The sequence below is a fragment of the Coregonus lavaretus genome (genome assembly GCF_964263955.1).
Source record: "Coregonus lavaretus genome assembly, chromosome: 16".
NCBI classification, from domain to species: Eukaryota; Metazoa; Chordata; class Actinopteri; order Salmoniformes; family Salmonidae; genus Coregonus; species Coregonus lavaretus.
Window position 1 is genome coordinate 24,927,373 of NC_140003.1, and position 21,645 is coordinate 24,949,017.

At 43.1% G+C, this 21,645-nt stretch overlaps 2 protein-coding genes across 2 annotated transcripts in view; both read right to left on the reverse strand.

The window, feature by feature from the left end:
• Positions 1–440: 440 nt before the first annotated feature.
• On the reverse strand, positions 441–13,737 carry LOC311143284 (inhibin beta B chain-like). Its single transcript, XM_084179114.1, has 2 exons — positions 12,539–13,737; positions 441–3,112 (listed from the first exon to the last, which is right to left on the reverse strand). Exons 1-2 carry the CDS (start codon positions 12,939–12,941, stop codon positions 2,283–2,285), a joined length of 1,233 nt encoding a protein of 410 aa, XP_084035240.1. The 5' UTR covers positions 12,942–13,737; the 3' UTR covers positions 441–2,282.
• Positions 13,738–18,944: 5,207 nt separating this feature from the next.
• Positions 18,945–21,645, reverse strand: part of klhdc3l (kelch domain containing 3-like) — a 9,396-nt gene continuing 6,695 nt past the window's right edge. Inside the window, exons 4-6 of the mRNA XM_084179657.1 lie at positions 20,296–20,300; positions 20,031–20,138; positions 18,945–19,720 (exon numbers count right to left, since the gene is read on the reverse strand). Of these exons, the coding sequence (XP_084035783.1) occupies positions 19,186–19,720; positions 20,031–20,138; positions 20,296–20,300 (648 nt within the window). The 3' untranslated portion in view covers positions 18,945–19,185. The remainder of the gene's footprint in view (positions 19,721–20,030; positions 20,139–20,295; positions 20,301–21,645) is intronic.

The window sequence follows — 21,645 nt, forward strand, 5'->3', positions numbered from 1 at the left end:
TGTGACTGTCTCTATCAGCTGTATTACATTCAGCAAATGATGGACAGCTACTAGTACTGTTCTGACAGACAGTAGCTAATACTGTATATCCATATGGAGCAGTATAGATGGAAATTGCTATTGATATTCCTTTGTTTTGTACTTTCTGTTTTGTTGTGTACCCCTCCCCCTACTTTTATACCTAGCGGCTGCTGAATGTTGAGTGCCTGAAAGGACTCACTAAAATGATTTTGACCACAACACTGGAGAATCCGATAATGATGCAGAGTAAGCATTTATTTTAAAGTTACAAAATATTTTAAGAAACCATATTTTATTTTACATAAACTGTACAGATGACATTGATATGACTAAATGATTCTGAAACAGGAACTAAAAATATATTTTTATTAAATAGAAAAAACGGGAGAAAAATATATATAGAATTAAGATGAAAAATGAAGTGTTCCACATGTTTATTGTACAAAATAGATAGAGAAAGGAAATAATATAACTAAGAAATGAATCATCATATTGTACCCTGATACGTAGATTAGGCCTCTTATTATCAAACAGTATTGTACACAGACAGTAATGTGATGGCCTCGCCATCTTATTATAATAATAAGCTAAAATAATATTGGCCTCTTTGGTTCCATTAATAGGTCAAATAATTTTTGTACAAAAAAAACAAAAACAAATTCTATAAAATATAACTTTTCAATGGCAGTTTGTTTATTAACTAATCACGCAACTTTTCAGTGCAAATGTCTTAACAATCATTCGCTTTGGAAAAATAGAAGCGAAAGATCACGTTTCAAGTATTTGATAAGAGGAGTTAAAGACTAGGAGAGGAGGAGAAAGATCAGTTCAGTCTGGTAGAGTTGTATACGTGGGCATGGGTGGGTTACTATACATTGCATATATTACGTGGCACTTATTTATGACAGGACACTCAGTACCCCTTTGAAGGCATTTCAATATGCAAGTGCTATTAGAAGTGGGAGTGTGCATTTAAAGAGTTTAGTCTGTAAGTGCTACACTGCACCATCATGCCCTGTTGGCCCCTAACAAGAGACTCCTCCTCGTCCACTTTATCGGAACAAGCAGGGGCAGTGTGGACTCTGCGTTCTCTGGATGAAGTGTGTGTAGTAGTGCAGTGTGCACAAAGGTCCATCTTCACCTTTGAACTGAGTGATTGCCTGCAGTGGTCCAATGTCAACAACAACATGTCAACAACGTTATTGTTGTGTCGTCACCTCACTTGGACAGGAGTGTAGTCCCAGAAAGGCTTTATTCAATAATAAGCGCAGGCTGATACAGTTTCTGTAATAATTCCACCGGATCAGATGGGACAGTCATAGTGTCTTTATGACAGAGTTTATGGAAGTGCTGGGGTTTCTAATTGTATTAGCCGATGAATTGTCATTGTCAGTGCTTTTGTTTTGTCAATGTCCTGGTGTGCTTCAGTACTCAGGAGGGGGAAGAAGCCAATGTGTGGTTGGCTGATCCTGGACCTGTCAGCTTCCTTAAAGGTCCAATGCAGCCCTTTTTATCTCAATATAAAATCATTTCTGGGTAACAATTAAGTACCTTACTGTGATTGTTTGAATTAAAATGGTCAAAAAGAAACAAAAATAGCTTCTTAGCAAAGAGCATTTTCTCAAGCAAGAATTATGCTAGGACTGTCTGGGAGTGGTCTGAGTGGGGAGGGGAAACTGGAAACGACCTGTTATTGGCAGAGAGGTTTGTAACTCTCTTTCTTACTGGTCTATTAACTAATTTATCGCCTGTTCATGTCACCAGGCAGGCCAAAACTCCATCTTTTCAAAACACTCTTACTCTAAAAGGGCATTATCATAATTTTTGCAATTTCACAGTATTATTACAACCTCATTGTGTGGAAATATATATAAAACACACGAAAATCACGTTTTTGACTGCACTGGGCCAATAAGCGCTTTTATTTCCATCTTCATCAGCGAAGAGATTAAGTACCATTATTTTTCATCTAAAAATGGCAAACTAGAAAAATAATATAATTTGGTGATCAACCATTCCCTTCTCTTCTCAAAACTCTGGAACCATTCTGAAGTTCTTAATATGGAATGGACAGAAACTGGCCTCGCTCAGACAGATAAATAATCCATTAATACATGTTTGTTTGTACCTGTTGGTGTGCTTCCATATAACTAAATATATATATGTGTATAGTACAAAAAGGTCATTTTGTACAATACTTTTTAACTATAGTCGTTTGATTTGACTTTCAAAGTTCAAAGTTTAAAAAGTCACAGACAGTCTCAGGCACAGCCACACTCTTCCACTATCATATTGGGCACGTCTCGTTTTACTATGTTGTACTCATCGTCGAAGTACAGCATAGACATGGTGCTGAGCTTGGTGGGGATACAACAGGAGTTGACCGAGCCGGGGCTCATGCCCCTCATCCGGTACTGGTTGACCACCGCCGTGTGGAACGACGATGCTGACCCCGGTACCCCCGCCATGTACGCCGGGCAGCTCCCCTCACAGTAGTTACCGTAGTAACCCGCAGGTGCGATGATCCAGTCGTTCCAGCCAATGAGGCGGAAGTCTATGTAGAACTGCTGCCTGCAGCACAGGCCTCCACTGCTCCCGTCACACTCCAGCCCCCTCTTCCTGATGCGGTGCTTCCCTTCCACCTGCCGCGCCCGGACCACCAGGAAGGGCCTGTGTGAGGGGTCCGCTGGGTCGACTAAGATAGGAACCACGTTGGACGCCTCACAGCCTTCGCAGTGCACCTCAAGGTCCTGTCGCCGGCCGCCCTTACCAAACACAGCCCTCACGGCCTCTGACAGGGGGAAGGTGTGCCAGCCGCTGCGCTTAAGGTCCACACGTTTCTCCACCAGGGTCCACCGACCTCCTCCCCCTGGCCCTGTTCCTCCCCCGGCTCCACCTGCAGTCCCAGTCCCTGCCTCCTTGTAGTGGATCTTAACTGTGACTTTTCGTCGATGCCCTTTCTCGGAGCCGGTGGGCAGCAGCCTGAAGTAGAGCCACAGGTTGGCCTGAGACACATACAGGTTCTGGTTCCCTTCACTGGAGATGAGGAAGTAGAGGCTGGACTTAGAGGCTTGAGATGAAGCCAGCTCATCTGATCAAGAAAAGAAGAGAGGGAAATGTGGGTTTAGTGATATATAGTGATCTATACTTTACAGCACGGTTCCCCAACTATTTGGCCCCCCAAGTTTTGTGAGCACAAAAAAATATATATAATTATTGGACATAAAAGACTGTAAAAACACCAGCAAATCAGCGCCAAGTGATTTTAATTTTGGAAATCTGTTCCAAAGTATTCCCACACATAATAATATGATTGTATACAAATGTAAGCTACAGTTGAAGCCGGAAGTTTACATACACCTTAGCCAAATACATTTAAACGTAGTTTTTCACAATTCCTGACATTTAATCCTAGTAAAAATTCACTGTCTTAGGTCAGTTAGGATCACCACTTTATTTTAAGAATGTGAAATAGTAGAGAAAATTATTTATTTCAGCTTTTATTTCTTTCATCACATTCCCAGTGGGTCAGAAGTTTACATACACTCAATTAGTATTTGGTAGCATTGCCTTTAAATTGTTTAACTTGGGTCAAACGTTTCGGGTATCCTTCCACAAGCTTCCCACAATAAGTTGGGTGAATTTTGGCCCATTCCTCCTGACAGAGCTGGTATAACTGAGTCAAGTTTGTAGGCCTCCTTGCTCGCACACGCTTTTTCAGTTCTGCCCACAAATGTTATATAGGATTGAGATCAGGGCTTTGTGTTGGCCACTCCAATACCTTGACTTTGTTGTCCTTAAGCCATTTTGCCACAACTTTGGAAGTATGCTTGGGGTCATTGTCCATTTGGAAGACCCATTTGCGACCAAGCTTTAACTTCCTGACTGATGTCTTGAGATGTTGCTTCAATATATCCACATAATTTTCCTTCCTCATGATGCTATCTATATTGTGAAGTGCACCAGTCCCTCCTGCAGCAAAGCACCCCCACAGCATGATGCTGCCATACTGTGGATATAGATACTTTTGTACCTGTTTCCTCCAGCATCTTCACAAGGTCCGTTGCTGTTGTTCTGGGATTGATTTGCACTTTTCACACCAAAGTACGTTCATCTCTAGGAGACAGAACGCGTCTCCTTCCTGAGCGGTATGATGGCTGCGTGGTCCCTTGGTGTTTATACTTGCGTACTATTGTTTGTACAGATGAACGTGGTACCTTCAAGTGTTTGGAAATTGCTCCCAAGGATGAATCAGAATTGTGGAGGTCTACAATTTGTTTTCTGAGGTCTTGGCTGATTTATTTTGATTTTCCCATGATGTCAAGCAAAGAGGCACTGAGTTTGAAGGTAGGCCTTGAAATACATCCACAGGTACACCCCCAATTGACTCAAATAATGTCAATTAGCCTATCAGAAGCTTCTAAAGCCATGACATAATTTTCTGGAATTTTCCAAGCTGTTTAAATGCATAGTCCACTTAGTGTATGTAAACTTCTGACCCACTGGAATTGTGATACAGTGAATTATAAGTGAAAGAATCTGTCTGTAAACAATTGTTGGAATAATTACTTGTCCTAACCGACTTGCCAAAACTATAGTTTGTTAACAAAAAAGTTGTGGAGTGGTTGAAAAACTAGTTTTAATGACTCCAACCTAAGTGTATGTAAACTTCCGACTTCAACTGTAAGTTTGAAATTATTATAGTTTTAGTCAAATATTATATCTGTTTGGGCTTCTTGCGGTCAATTTGCAGTCTACAAATTATTTGTAATTATGTTCCGGCCCCCTGGCCATCCGGTCAAGAAAAAAATCATCCCGAAGCTGAATCTAGTTAATGATCTCTGCTGTACAGTCAAGGATCAAGAGAATAAACTGACATGATTTTTAAGAGCAGGTTAGAAAAGTTGACAAAATTCTCAAAGTTTAACGCATAGTTTTCCAACTTGTGTCTCTGTGGGTGTCTCTGTGAATGAAAGTTATGTAACACTACATCTGAGTGTCATTTTTAAGAGGGAGAAAGAAGTGGACAAACATCCACAAGGTGCCCAAAGCAGGTAGCCAGAGAGGGAGCAGTTCAGTCAGTTCTGTCTCTGCTCTCTTCCACCACTTTCTTTTTCACACATCACATGACATTAGCCTAGTTCCTTATAGGCTGTTTCTCCTGACAGCCCAGTTCTGGGAGCAGGCCCAGTTGGCCTCAGGTCTGATTGTGAAGACAAGCGACAGAGCCAGAGATAGAGGAGAGAAGGGGAATGGAGGAGAAGAGAAGAGGGGGAACGGAGGAGGGGAGGGGGGTGGGACAAGGCCCGGGCCCCGGGGGGTTCATTGAGTTCGCTGTGAGGTGCTGTGTGTGTGTTTGTGTGTTTGTGAGGCACTGCTGTGAAAACCCCTGAGCTACCCGGAGCCTTTGAGACTGACAGCACAAAGACCCCAGTGAGGTATTAGGAGACAGCCGCGCTGCAGCCTGGCATTGAGCGCGTGGCCCTCCTAACCAAAAGCATGATGAGGCAAAAATAAAAGCCATTTACATGACACTGGCCACTTTCTAAAATGAAACAATGAAGAGATTCGAAATGTCTAAGGCATAATGGGGTTTGGGGTCGGCCATATATTTTCTTAAGCCTAATGATGTCTTCCAAATTACTGTGAAAACCGAGAAGGTTCTGTTTAAGAGTTAGCCAGGATCGTCTTCGGCTGAGCACATGTTGAAGCGGCTAAATTACTTTGTTTGCAAACTGATTAGCGTGAGTTGGTGTCAACAGCTGGCCACCAAAGATGGTCCTTTTTAAAGCGACCCTGTGCCTACAGCGTACTCCAATAACAGTGACTTTAAATTAATTTCACACAGACCTGTTCAGACTAGTTCTGCCTCGTGCTACAGTATGTCAGCTGGGAGCCAAAGTACCACACACACTCACACAAACACATACAGTGTAAACAACCATCCCTGTGGCAACAACAAAAGAACAAGGCATATTGATACCGAACCCTCAGGGTGCAGTCTCAAGAATGTAAGAAGAAAAGTATGCATCTGACGTGTAGATGTAAAGGTATTGGTTCAATAACAGTTTTCACCTGATTTAACTGCTGTCATGGTCCGAGGACAGGAGTATCTATCCTTGCCTCATTTCCTACCATGCCTTGCTGCTTGCCTCAACAGCTCCCAGTGATCAGCAGGGGCGATCCTAGGCCAGGGTGTTTCTCTATTTGTGCCCTGAGTGACACTGTGTGTAAGGCAATGAAGTGCTGAGTGGAGAAAGATGGCAGTCTGAATCTCTAACAACAAAGATACTACAGTCTGGACTGAAGCATGGTCATATGATCTTGTAAAAAAATGCGGTGGAGTGTATCTGTAGCTTTACCCCTATATCCCATCTGTGAAAAAAATACATATATTTTTTTTATGACCAATATGTTAGGCCACATTAAACTGGATGCTGAAGTGGATTGAGAATCATCATGCTAGAAAACACTTAAACTATTTACCTTTTCTTTGCTTTTCTAAAATCCCACAAAAACACATAGCCAGTGCTTGAACCAGGCTTTAGGGAGGTGAGTTAGGTGAGAGGGAGGTGAGTTCAGGAAGGAGGTGAGGTGAGGGAGGAGGTTACGGAGGAGACCAGTTAAACAAGGAGGTGTGCTGCCTGACTGAGTGTGACTGGGGTCAATGTGCTCCTGGGCCAGGCAGGGTTAGGGCAGGGGAGGGGAGGTGAGGGTGATATCTGGGTTGGCCTCTCTCTCTCTGGATGGAGCTAGCACTGCTGGAGCTACAGCTGCCTAAGCGTGTCCCCACCTGTGGCACCAACACAACAACAGGGCAGGTAGATAGGTAGGCAGGTGGGCAATCAGGCAGACAAAAAGGCAGGCAGGGAGAGAGAGAGAGAGAGAGAGAGAGAGAGAGAGAGAGAGAGAGAGAGAGAGGAGAGAGAGAGAGAGAGAGAGACAGACAGACAGACAGACAGACAGACAGACAGACAGACAGACAGAGACACGGACGGACAACAGGCAGGCAAGCAGATAAATAGGCAGGCAGACAGGTAGGCAGTAGTGATGGGGGGGAAATGGGACTATTTATATCATTACTTTGACTCCAAGTATTGATTTGTAAAAAATATGTGTTTATTTATTTTTGCTAGGTAGCATTAGCTAACGCTAGTTGGCTGGACCTGCGCCAAAACGATGGTATTTTTCATCCTATAGCTTCTTCTCCATCTTCATTTTAAATAGTAAGCCAACATGTTTTCAGCCATTTTGTTTACATGACTGATCATAACTCATTTTCTCATGCTCTCTCATGTCTCTCTGCAGCAGACATACTGTATAGCGAGCAATACTGAATGTCTGGAACATCAAATCGCAATAAAATCGCAGTATTGAGTCACAATACATATAAAATCATTTGAATCGTGAGAATTGCAATACATATCGTATCGGCACCTAAGTATCGTGATGATATCGTATTGTGAGATCACTGGCAATTCCTAGCCCTAGTAGGCAGTTAGGTAGGTAGGCAGGTAGTTAGACAGGCAGGCAGACAAACAGGCAGGCAGGCAGGCAGGCAAAGAAATTGGTAAGCAGACAGGCAGGCAGGTCAGGCAGGCCAGGTAGCCAGACAAACAGGCAGGCAGGAAGACAGACAGACAGACAGACAGGCAGACAGACATGCAGACAGACAGACAGACAGGCCGACAGGCAGTGTGTGTGTGTGTGTGTGTGTGTGTGTGTGTGTGTGTGTGTGTGTGTGTGTGTGTGTGTGTGTGTGTGTGTGTGTGTGTGTGTGTGTGTGTGTGTGTGTGTGTGTGTGTACGCATGCATGTAGCAGGGTGCTATGCTCATTACTCAAAGTCTGTGTCGACAGAGACCAAATGCCGCGGAGCAACGTTGTGCTGACATGAGCCTTGCCTCGCAGTCAGACACACACAAACACACACACGGCTCTGACAGGCATCCCTTAGGCTGCTGGAGCACAGCGCTCAGCTCAGCACTCCAGCAATTCCCACACAGGGAAATAGGAGAGGAGAGGGGAAAAGAGCAGAGCAGGTCAGGGTGAGCCCCAGAGAGCCCCATAGAGCCCCATAAAGCCCCATAGAGCTGGACTTTTGGCCAGTAGTTAGTAAGCTGCTTTGCTGGTAGTGGTGGAGGAGTGAGTTTGAAGTTGTACTTAAAAAGCTTAACTCTTGATGGTTTAATAAAAGCTTTGAAAATCAGTTACACATGCATAATGATGTATGAGCAAGGGGTGAATCTACAGTCAGTCAGAGCACCTGACACACACACACACTTGGATTGAGTGTGTGTGTGGAGCGGCCTGGAGCAGCTTCAGACAGGGCATGATTGACGTGTCTTCATGAAAGACTGTACCAGAGTAAACCAAGCAGCCAGCCCTATAGGCCTGTGAGGGCAACATCCCAAATGGCACCCTATTCCCTATATAAAGCTCTGGTCAAAATTGGTGTACTATTTAGGGAATAGGGTGCCATTTGGGACACAACCCAAGGACTGGGCCAGAGTTAATGACATCCAATAATGAAGTCCTCATTTGTGTCTTGGACCGGAGTCACAGGGAGTTCAACAGGTCCAAGCGGCTATACCAACGACAATCGAGATGCACACATCTCCCCCTGCACTCCGCTCCGCTCCCGTGGTTACGGGACATTGAATCCCTCCACCAAAGCGAGGGTACGCGGGACTGTGTCATAAGAGATGGGTGGTTGGCACTGTTCCTTACCTGGAACCTTGGCAGCAAGCCTCAGCCTCTGCTCTGCTAGGCGGTCATGAGACTGAATGCTGACTAAGAGATAAGAGCTATAGCTGGCTCGCTCTAGAGAGGACAGCGTCCCACACCTTCATACAACACTTTTTTGCCTGATACTTTGCAGACATCCAGTAATGCCCACCACAAACTCCCCCTAGGTCCCTACAAGCCATCCAGTAATGTCCACCACAAACTCCCCTAGGTCCCTACCAGCCATCCAGTAATGTCCACCACAAACTCCCCCTAGGTCCCTACCAGCCATCCAGTAATGTCCACCACAAACTCCCCTAGGTCCCTACCAGCCATCCAGTAATGTCCACCACAAACTCCCCCTAGGTCCCTACCAGCCATCCAGTAATGTCCACCACAAACTCCCCTAGGTCCCTACCAGCCATTCTGTAACGCCCACCACAAACTTCCCTAGGCCCCTACCAGCCATCCAGTAATGCGCACCAGAAACTCCCATAGGCCCCTACCTACACACCTTGATCTTTGACAGTGACATCATCATTAAAGTCCCTCTGCTTGGGTCCCGGCCTGTGCCTGGGCCTGGTCTAGCTGCCTCTCTCCAGGCCGATCTAGGGGCCTTGTCCCTCTCTCCATGCCCTTGCTGGCAGCCTGGGCTCTGGGGGTGAGTGCCAGCTGGCCTGAAGGCAGAGGGGGTCTAGAGAGCAGGGAGCAAAGCCAGTTCCATGGCACAATGCTGCACAAAGGCTCAAAGGTATCGTGTATAATGGAAAAAAGCAAAGAGGCCTGGTTGGATGAACCTTTATATGACAAAAGCATTCTTTAGAAAACTGAGATATGGGCACACCATACACCCCCTCCCCCCTCCTCCATCTCTCCATCCCCCGAACCCACGACCGACGACTCAAATGTCTCATGCATTATTCTGAGCGTTTTCTTTTGTTTTCTCATGCTTTTTGTTCTGAATGTTGACATATTGGGTTTAGCAAGAATGCACAGTGCTCTCCCAATAATTGCCTTGCTTTTGTTCCCTTGTCATGAGTGTGCTCACATCATTCCTATTCAGTGGCGACCCGTCATTCAGGGCAGGTGGGGCAGAGCCCCACCTGTTTTGAGCCCCACATTTTAGCAAAAAAAATATATATATATATATATATATTTTTTTTTGCCTTGCCTGTTTTGCATCTTATTTTGGCATTAATACGTGTCACATATCAGTTTGCAAACAATGTAAAAAAATGAATATATCATTGACTTAATAAAGCTGCATACAAACATGGTCTCTTTTTGGTTTTCTTGAGTAAAGCAGCTCCACAATGCAGGTGTTTCAGCCTAGCTCAGTGCTTTCTGTGGTGGTGGGGTAAACCAGCAGAAAATAGGAGCATTGCGCCGTGATTGTCTCAGTGTTCTGTCACTCATGGGGACACTATGTCACCGCCAAGTATAAGTCCTTAGTAAGGGTAGACATCGAAAATTCAAGCCCTTTGGGTCCTGCCATAGAGTTACATTAGAAGTGCCCTTCCAAGAAGGCTCAATGTCATTCGCCACAGATATAATGATGTCAAATCACGTTATATGTACAGTAGCTTTGAATGGACTGATCATGTCAACATCTTACTTTCATAATCTTAGCTAGCAGTCATCATCATGAATCAAGTCGACAATCTACTGGCAAATCCTTTTTAATCCTTGTCATATGAAGAGAAATAACGAAGAGAAATTATAGATAAAACGTAAACATCACACAACAAGTTGGAAATCGCAAATTCAACAATGAGTGGTTTGGAAGGAATCGGTGACAGTGGCTAACTGCAAGCATTGCAACTGGGAAGTCGGGAATAAATGAGCTCAGACTGGGAAAATATGTTTTGAACGGTCATCCAACTCAGAATTGTAAATCCGGCCTCTTTCTCTTTCTTTGATGACAAAATTTGCCCACGAAGGACCGCCGCGCCACCTTCCTGTTCAAGTGAGCACATCACATCAAGATGAGTCCAAAAATGTCTTATATGCTGCTGCATAAATGATGTAATATGCCAGGGAGATATGTATACTGTAACTAAGAAAGTAATACTAAGTGACTGTTGTGTAGTAAGCTGTTAGTAGCCCATGTACCTCACCCTAATAATTTTGTATATTTTCACCTCTTAATTTCGCCTACTGTTCTGACTCAGTGGTGCATGTGTAGCCTATAACCTGTTTTTGAGAAATGTAATCATCGAATATTGTAAGAGCTTTCATTGTCTGCTTATATGCCCCCTTTATTTATCCTACGGTTCTGACTTGGTGTACAGGGAGAACACTGTAAGAACGGCCCATGTTCTGAATTCTGTTGCTGTACATTACAAAAGTGCTGACCAAATAGTTATTTTGACTACGTCTGTCCTGGCTCGCTCATTAATGTCTTAATCGAAATTTCGGATTGCCTCTTATCTGCTTGTCGTCCCCTTATGCCATAGTTTGTACATCTCAATTGTCAGTAGAAACCACATTTGTTTAAGCAAGTCAGCCATATCAGCTATGTTTTTTTAAAGGCAGTAAATGAGGCTGAATGAACTGTTTCACTGCCAGACAAGGCTCCGCTGATAGCCAGGTGTAGCAGTGGTAAGGTGTTGGGACTGCTGTTGGGACTCTGCTGTTGGGACAGCTTTATGTAGGCCCTAACAGTTTGTGGGCACCGTTTGTCACCATTATAGTGCAATTAATGTATTGTTTAGTATTGTGTTGTTTAGTGGCTTTGTTGGCATGCATCCCACAATAAAAATGTTTTCCCCACCAAGATTTACATGCTAGAATCGCCATTGTTCCTATTGGAGGGCGACAGCTAGGAACCCATCCAGGCTGAATGTATACTGTGTGCTACAGCATTGCACTGTGGGACCGGCATCTCACTTTGTTTCTTAATGGTATGCTTTCACTGCTAAACAAACAAACATCTAAAAATATTATGTTCTCACAGCACTAACCTGGCAATTATTGGTTTCAGTTGTTAACAGACAATAGATTTGAGTGTGTGTGTGTGTCTCTCTGTGTGTCTCTCTGTGTGTCTCGCTCTCTCTCTGTGTGTGTGTGTGTGTGTGTGTGTGTGTGTGTGTGTGTGTGTGTGTGTGTGTGTATGTTTGTGTGTACATGAAGGGGGAAAGGAGGGGTTTCTCTTTGGACCCTTAAGACTTAGCTACATACACATTTTTAGAAAGTTCGATAAATGGCCAATTGAGGGGGTTTTCCCTTAAAATAGAGCTCTATGCCTAAGCACGTTTTACTGCTGAAATGGGACTCAGGGTTCTTTACTATTCCCTAGACAACACATGGGGGTCATTTAAGGTTTGATTCTATAATGAGTTGTTGAATGAATGAATGAATGAATGAATGAATGAATAAATTAATGAATGCATGCAAGTTGAATAATGTTATGCGTCATGTTGACTTAGTGAAAGACAGTTGTAAAGCACTTGAATTTTAAGGAAATAGTATCTTTGAAACAGAAAACGAAAATTAAAGGCATTGGCTATAATAGACTACACATATCTGGGTTGAGAACTTTACGAAACCCACTAAATCCCATCAGATGAGGCATTCGATCTCGTTTATGAGGCAATTATATCGTGATTATGTAGGGTTGTAGCCTGCGCAATTATGGCTGTCCTGATATGAATAGTAATTCCTCGAATCCTCGGAGTGGAAAACGTGCTAAATGCTACTACTACACCTTTTGAAATGTAGTCATGACTCAGGAAAATAAAGGGAGAGAAATGAGAGTTAGATAAATGCTCTGATTATTGATAATTAGGCTACCTGATTCTGCGAAGCTGATTATCTCCGACGTCTCTTGCACCTCGTTACTGTAGGCAGCCTGTCCATCAAGGTTGGGGATCTCAACCCTTCCGTCTTCTCGTAGTTTACCGGCGTGAAGCCGCCTCAGCGCTGTCACCATCGCCGCTTTCGGGATAGGATGAGTGATGTTGGGTCTTTCTCTCATTTGTAGCCTGTTCAAGATGTGCCTCTTGACTGCTTCCAATAAGTCTATATCCACCCTTTCTGACGCCTCCGGCATTCCGCACGAAGCGCACGACTCCTGGGCGACGGTTTGAGTCTCTGCCCCAGTTGTGCCCGTACCCGTAACCGTTGTGCCCAAAGTACAGCGGATGGAAAGTATGCAAGCCATTAAACAAGCCAATGTGAGATTATATCTTCTCATTTTCTCTTTTTGAGACTGGAATTCCCAAGCACGCTGGAGAGGAAGAATTTTGGTTATTGAATACAGAGAGCAAAGAAAGAGGGTTAGGCTACTTCACAAGTTTTCCATCCCGGTAAATATCCACCCCTGGGCCACCGGGAATAGTTTACACATGGAACTATGATTGATGCACACGTTAGGGTAATCCAAAACAGTCCATGTGGTTTTTGTATTCCAAAGAGGTTGCTGTCAAGAGCAAATTGATTATTCCATATTTTCTTATTTGCTTCCTCTCGAGCCCTGTAAAGCTTGGGTCCTTTTTGTGAAGTGCACTACAGTCCAGTTCTCCTCTAAAGCACAATTCCAGAGGTGTTGGTTCTTGACCGGCGTTCTTGACCGGCGAATTCGAAATGATCACAGTGTGTTGGAGGCTAACTGAATGGCACTACCGCGTCTGGCATGCCATTACTTCAAACTTAACAAAACGAATTATTACATTCCATAACCTTTGCAAACCACATTTAGTATCTCACCGGTACGCGGGCTTTGTATCCGTCGATCAGGAGGCGAAACGTCTGATGTGAAGTCCCGAATATGAGGTTACCACTGCCTTTACATTAAAATCACTCCTATAAACGCAACTTTAGGAATCCAACTAAATTGCAATCCAATTCATACCCAACTCATCCCTAGATCACTGTCTTGTTTGTCTACTGGTGAGTTTGAGTAGACTACCTTATGCGCTTGTGTATGGGACGACTCTGCGTCCTGAAAGAGATGCTGCTATCTTTACAATTTTCTCCTTTGCAATCACAACACGGAGCCCACCGCACACCGAAAGTTTTTATACAGGAGTTGAAACCACGTGGGGAGTTCCACCAACAGGACGCAAGGGATTATACACCGCTGCTAAAACTATCTGGAAGGAAAGCATAGCGCAGGATGGAGAGAGGAAGACTTTCCTATGGTTACAATAAAAAGCACTAGAATACAGTAGTGACACCTTTTAACCCCAAATATCAATTTCTACATTATAATTTTACACTTCATTACCTCATAATTTATTTATTTATTATTATAAGCCTAAAACAGATTGTCATTTTTAATAAATATGGAGCTATTTTGGCAATGGGACGATTTTATATATATGTTGGTATTACGGTATCTGAAACAAACAAACAGATGAAACGAACAAATATAAACACGGACGCACGTAACACACACACACAATGTGTTTTAACCGTCACATTTTTGTAAGGTACTCACAAGTTCCGACATTGAACGACTCGGTTTTGTATGTAGATAACCCATGATAGGCAAATTACTTGACTGCAATGGGATACCGCTCATAATGCAGTGTCCATACTGAAGATGCGTGCCATCTGTGCGCTTTTACACACGAGGAAAAACGAAATAAACAGCGCCACCTTTTGTTGAAACACTTTCACTACACTATTGAGCCATTAATCTGAAACCTCAGTTAATTCTATTTGAGGAAAGTGCCAAGACGCCGATCAGAAAGCAAAGGCTGTCTAAATATATCAACACGTCCTGACCTTGATGTAGGTTAGTGGGGCAAGTGAACTGTCGCATTAGCCAACGTTCAAGCGTGGTCGTGGATTAGGCAACAGTATAGTTATTTTTCCAGGCAGAAGCTTTGTTAGATAGTCACATAGGGACATAGGCCTGTGTGTGTGTGTGTTTCTCTGTTTCTGTGTTTTGTACGTAGATAACTCGGGACTTATAGATAAACTTAGGAAATTTACTGCAATGGGATACTGTTCATAATGCAGTGTTCATACTGAAAGGCCCGTGCCATCTGTGCGCTTTTACGCACAGGGAAAAATAAAATAAACAGTGCCACCCATTGCGTAAACATCCACTACACTGTTGAGTCATTAATCTGAAAACTCTCTGTTCATTATTTTTGAGGAAAGTGTCAAGATGACGACCAGAAAGCAAGGGCTGTTAGACCTTGATGTACAGTACCAGTCAAAAGTTTGGACACACCTACTCATTCAAGGGTTTTTCTTTATTTGTACTATTTCTCACATTGTAGAATAATAATGAAGACATCAAAACTTAGAAATAAGACATATGGAATCATGTAGAAACCAAAAAAAGTGTTTAACAAATCAAAATATATGTTATATTTGAGATTCTTTAATTTGCCACCCTTTGCCTTGATGACAGCTTTGCACACTCTTGGCATTCTCTCAACCAGCTTCACCTGGAATGCTTTTCCAACAGTCTTGAAGGAGTTCCCACATATGCTGAGCACTTGTTAGCTGCTTTTCCTTCACTCTGCCGTCCGACTCATCCCAAACCATCTCAAATTGGGTTGAGGTCGGGGGATTGTGGAAGTCAGGTCATCTGATGCAGCACTCCATCACTCTCCTGCTTGGTAAAATAGCCCTTACACAGCCTGGAGGTGTGTTGAGTCATTGTCCTGTTGAAAAACAAATGATAGTCCCACTAAACCTAAACCAGATGGGATGGCGTATCGCTGCAGAATGCTGTGGTAGCCATGCTGGTTAAGTGTGCCTTGAATTCTAATAATCATTTATGCCATTCATGAAGCTGAACCCTATACCACTGCACAAATAGGGTCAAAGCAACATGACTCAAAAGGGCTTTTGCTTCATAGGCCTACTACACTCTAAATCATGCCCATATTCAGTGGTCTTCATCATGATTGACAGAGAGAGCCTTTAGACCAGGGGTCAAAGTCATTTTGCCCATGGGGCCATTCCTGTAAAGGCTTCTCTGTAGCCACTTGACTGTGTTCATTCATTGATTGTGTGTGAACTACCAACAATCTTCGTTGGTACCTGGCGCCATCATGTGGAGTGAGAGCACATTGCATATATATGTAATATATTTTATATTTATCAGCATATGCATAACAGACAGATTTTTTAATATGAATAAATGCTTTTGACAACTCTGTGCCTTCTCATCAAGTTTTCACCATCATTGTAAAGCCCTTCCCGGTTGCACAAAACAAGCTTTCATTCCCCCGTCACAAGGGGATTTATGGATGATTTAAATCCCTTTGTTACAGTTGTCAACCCTGTTAAGGTCAACCCTGTTACTGTATTAGGCACTTAAATGAGAAATCCACCCAAAACCACTAATTCCTATAATTTACAGTGTTACCTAACACTAATATGTGAGAACAATATTTTTGGGTGAACAAATGTTTCATTTTTTCGTTCTAATAAGGTTGGTAGCAACATGTGAAAACTGTTGTGGAAATCTGTTGCAGCTCAAGTTGACTACAAAACCCACATTGCAATTCTCTCTCTATGGGCTGGCAAGGTAGCTAGCTAGCAAACCTAGCTACACACAATCAATATCAGCATGTGAAGTAGCTAGTTAGCTGTAAAATCACCTAAACAAACTGCACTATCAATTTAGGAGTCTACAATCTCATCTGCAGATCGAGGTGTCTCAGACTGGTGTCTAACATTTGCAATGGCACCATGCAATGCACCCTGGACTGAAGAGGCAGACAAATATGAGAAATGTGTTAGACCCTCTGTTCAATTACAAGTTTCTCGAGGTAGGAATATCGCAAAAATATGATAAGACAACCTACGTTATGACATCGGCCAGTATTGAAATCTGACAGAGCTTATGATGGTCCTTGTTGTGATTGCAAACGTAATAAGATGATGGTCTGATAGTCCAGGGTTATGAGGAAAAACATTTAGATCCACAGTTTTTATTCTACGGGACAAAACTAGATCCAGGGTATGACTGTGGCAATGAGTAGGTCCGGAGACATGTTGGACAAAACCCACTGAGTCGATGATGGCTCCGAAAGCCTTTTGGAGTGGGTCTGTGGACTTTTCCATGTGAATATTAAAGTCACCAAAAATTTGAATATTATCTGCCATGACTACAAGGTCCGATAGGAAAGGTCAGAGGTCAGCCAGTGTCATCTGCCACACAGAGATGACCGTGTGTCCAACTAAGGGCTTTCCCCCCAGCACCAGTAGCAAATCAGGCAGATTTTGTGCTATGCTCTCATGGCTCTCCTCTGGTTTACCTGAACCATCCTCCTCCATATCCTCACAGCTCCACTGTTTACTGAAGGCCTCCTGGTTCTCAAAGGTCAGACAGTTTCCGATCCGCTGAGCATACTTCCCACTTAGACCATTACAATAGTCCCCCACTTCAGTGAATATCTTCTCCGAGCTACTAAACGTCTCCAGCTTTATATGAGAAATGTGTTAGACCCTCTGTTCAATTACAAGTTTCTCGAGGTAGGAATATCGCAGAAATATTGTAACGACCCGGTATTGTGTTCTGTGTTCGTGGGTGTGTTATTGTTCTCATGGGTGCTAGCAGGGGTTAAATATGCCAGGACAGATAGAAAGGTTGGGGGGTATGATGGGTAATCCCGCAGGGTTTTGAAATGCATAAATAGGGGCTACTGTCTCATCTCTCTCTCTTTCTATTCGGGGTCCTGACCTGCTCCTATGAGTCTGCCACTTAACATGACATTGTGTATTTGCGTACGTTCTGAATTTAGCGGCGTGGGCTGTGGCCTGAACAATAGCCCAGTTTAGGAATAAACCTGTGTTCTGCCCTGCACACCTGGTGTCCGTCTCCTTTTCCTTTATAACCCAACCCGGGTCATTACAATATGATCAATGGCTCATTCGAGAGACGACAACCTACCGCGTTATGACATCGGCCAGTATTGAAATCTGACATGTATGATAGACGTTTTCGCGATCTAAAAGTCGTTATCCTATTAACTTCCAGAGTAGTGAGAGCAGCTTTATCTCAACGCTACCTCATACCTGCCAAATTTCTGTCTGTATGAACAGCAATTTCTCAGATACACATGAAAACATGAATTGACCCAGGGAACCGATAGAACATTGCTCAGAGATGCACAAAAACAATATAATATTCAAAATGGGTGAATCTTTACTTTAACAGGAACTTTCTATAGTCCTTTTTTAATTTAACCTGTTGAGATGGGAAAACATGTTTTTTATGAAGTTGAACATTTGTTCTTTATGACAGAATGTTAAAATTAAGTGAAATAAAACTGGGTTTTTTACTACCCAAGGGCACCTAATTGGTGGAATGACCAACAAGCTCTCACAGTGTCATTGCAGAATCTGATGTTTTACCATTAACATACATTTCGAAGGTTAAGTTTAGGCATTCATTCCAAATTGTTAAGGTAAGAGTTAAGGTTTGGGATAGGGTTAAAATCCCAAAATTCTAAACGAGTGCCTAGCACTGGGATTGAACACTCAACACTCGAGCCTCGGAGCCAGAGCTTACGCTCATACGCCATCCCCTTCCACACCCTACTTGATGGTAATAGCTCTCACCATTGCCCTTACTGACCGGTTTTCAGTGGTGTAAAGTACTTAAGTAAAAATACTTTAAAGTCCTACTTAAGTAGTTTTATGGGGTATCTGTACTTTACTATTTATTTACTGACAACCTTTACTTTTACTCCACTACATTCCTAAAGAAAATACAAATCTAAAACATAACACTTCGGAATATAGGTGTCACGACTTCGGCCGAGGCCGCCTCCCCTCCTTGTTCGGGCAGGCTTCGGCGTTCGTCGTCACCGGCTTACTAACCACTGCCGCCCCAATCATCATCACATTTGTCTTGTCTTGTCATTCACACACACCTGGTTCTAATCCCCTCATTAGTCTGTGTATAAGTGTTCCCTCTGCCCCCTTGTCCTTGTGGGTGATTGTTAGTTGTGAGAGTAGTATAGCTCGGTGGAGCTACTCGTACATTTTGTTGCCAGGGTAGATTTTCCCCTGTGCCTATATTTTATTGGATTCTACCGTTACAGTGTATTGCCAGGGATTAGAGTTTCCCCTGTGCCTGTTTCGTTGATCGCTATTTGAGCGCATTTATGTGTCAACGAAGGAATAAACTCTGTATTCGGTGATTACCCTCCTGCGCCTAACTCCTTTCATCACACTCATCACAATAGGTTAAAAATAAAATAAAAAATAATCTGCTAAATAGATTTGCTGAATTGTTTTCTTAAATCTGAATGATTATTCAGCTGAATTAACAAAGATTAAGATATGTACAGTATATTTGGGGCTCAGTAAAAATTATGTGGACTAATAACACCTTAGCAGGGGAACGCTATGCAGCTGCATCACCCCCCCGCTTTGTGATACATTTCCATAGAATATATCGAGTTTTCTTTTAAATAGTTTACAAAATGCCATCCCTCTCTCTCTGGGTCAGAGGTCAAAGGTCAGAGGTCAGCCAGTGTCATCTGCCACACAGATATGACCGTATTTCCAACTAAGGGCTTTCCCCCCAGCACCAGTAGCAAATCAGGCAGGTTTTGTGCTATGCTCTCATGGCTCTCCTCTGGTTTACCTGAACCATCCTCCTCCATATCCTCACAGCTCCACTGCTTACTGAAGGCCTCCTGGTTCTCAAAGGTCAGACAGTTCTCGATCCGCTGAGCGTCCTTCCTACTTAGACCATTACAATAGTCCCCCACTTCAGTGAATAGCTTCTCCGAGCTACTAAACGTCTCCAGCTCTATAGTGCCCTCTGTCTCTGAGGAGGATGGGAAGCATTTGTTCTTGAACGGCCGTATCTTGCTGTCCAGGCTATTTCTGATGGTGGTGCTGGGGGTCAGGGTGGTGCTGGTGGTGGTGGTCACGGCAGGCTGGTAGTTGGGGCCCAGGCCGGCACAGCAGTGGTAGATCCTGTGGGGAGGTGGGTTGGAGCCGGGTAGCACGGCTAGCTTACCCCAGGTCTGGGTGGTGAAGCTGTACCTGTGGATGAAAGGCATCTGCAAAATTACATATCTTATATTATTATATTATATATTCAGTGTAGCTTGCTTCAGCAAGCACACTCTAGATCTTTCTCTTACTTCTGACTTATAGTTATTATTATTTCCCACGGGGGGCCAGTATGAAAATGTATGCACTCACTAACTGTAGGTCGCTCTGGATAAGAGCGTCTGCTAAATGACTAAAATGTAAAATGTAAATTTAGGACACTATTTCTCTTACACCGTTTAAGATAGAAACGCCATTCAAAATGTGTAGAGTGACTTAGGTCTGAATGGTGAAGCTGTACCTCCATAGACAGCTCCTGGGGGTGTGCTGGCTCTCTCCTCCTCCAAACAGAAGCATGCTGTCCCGGTAGACCAATGCTGAGTGGCCCACCAGCTTAGAGGGGCCTGACCTGTATAACACATCCACAGGACAGACAGGAAGGAAGGAAAAACAACACAACGCATGGTTAAACAACCGACACAATTCGTCTATTGTTAGTTTTTTTGCTTTGTATGGAAAAGATAACATCATTTAGACTGTTGATTTACTCCATGTGCTGTGTGTACATAAACTGCACAATAGATCCAAATGATTTATTCAAATGTAACAATTGAAAGTGAATGACGATAGCTAATTTTCCCCCAACATCAGACAGCCCCTAACTTCGGACACTCTCTAGCGGTTGGAGGACTAAATCACCTCGAGCTCAACATTTAAATGGACTGGAAAATAACGGTAAGTTTTGCGACTAATGATACCCTTCTAGCTAGCTGACCACCGATTTTCAGTGCAATTTATGTAAGTTAAGTTAGGTTTTGAGAGTTTTCAAAAAAGTTATATATGTACACATTTTGTGGAACACGCTGCATATTGTAAAATTAGACTGCGCGACAGACCACACATCATTTAATATCCAACTTTTTACCTCTGAAATATAGCTAACGGATTTTCTAATGTTGCTAGCTTAGTTGCTAAATGTTGATAGAACTGCTAAGTAAGCAAAAAGGAAAGAAATTGTAAGCGTTAGATAATACATATCACGAAAACAGCTGAATGTTGTCAAGCTTTACCATATCAAAATTGGAGTCCTCTGACGGAGGCGTTTTGCACAATCTGCAAAAATGTATTTGGAACTTCGAACCATGAACTTTTTTACACATCACTGTTGGCTATGTTTAATCTTACAACAGCTACACAGAGGCAGTATTTAGTCAAATGTTACAATGTATGCATCAATATTAATCTAATTGGGACACACATTTTCATTACAGAAAACATCAAACAAAAAACCTGGGTACACTTTCAGTTATTGTGAAAACTTTCATCACCTTTCAATGCCTTAGCTTTGAAATGTAAATGCTTATACATATTCAGATTGAGTTATCTTTCTAAAATGTGTATAGTATGCAAAGTTATTTAGCTACATGTATTAACACCATAGCATGGAGAAAGTCAAGAGGAAGCAGTGGAGTGAGGTGGACATGTTCCATGCCATGGAGGACTGCGGGGCAGGGATGGCTATCCGCCAGGCTGCCAAGGTTAGGCATCTTTTGTTTTTAGGAGATTACCATGTGTATGTGAATTTGATCTGCTAGTAACAGTTTTCTTTTCTTATCTACCAAGGTGCATGGTGTACCTCGGCAGACCCTGGTTGAGCGGCCGGGTGACCCATGGTTGTTGCAGTGGATCACCCACATTGCTTGCACCAGAGGATGAAAATTCTCTGGTGCAGCACTGTATCTACTGCCCCAGCCATGGGTTCCCCTTCACCAGACAGAAGCTGATAAAATACGCCGACAAAATACGCAGGTATTTGGTGTTTTATGTGTTTATGTATGTATACCCTGAGAGTATTTGGTGTTTTATGTGTTTATGTATGTGTTCTCGCATACCCCGATAGCATCTGGTCAGCGGGG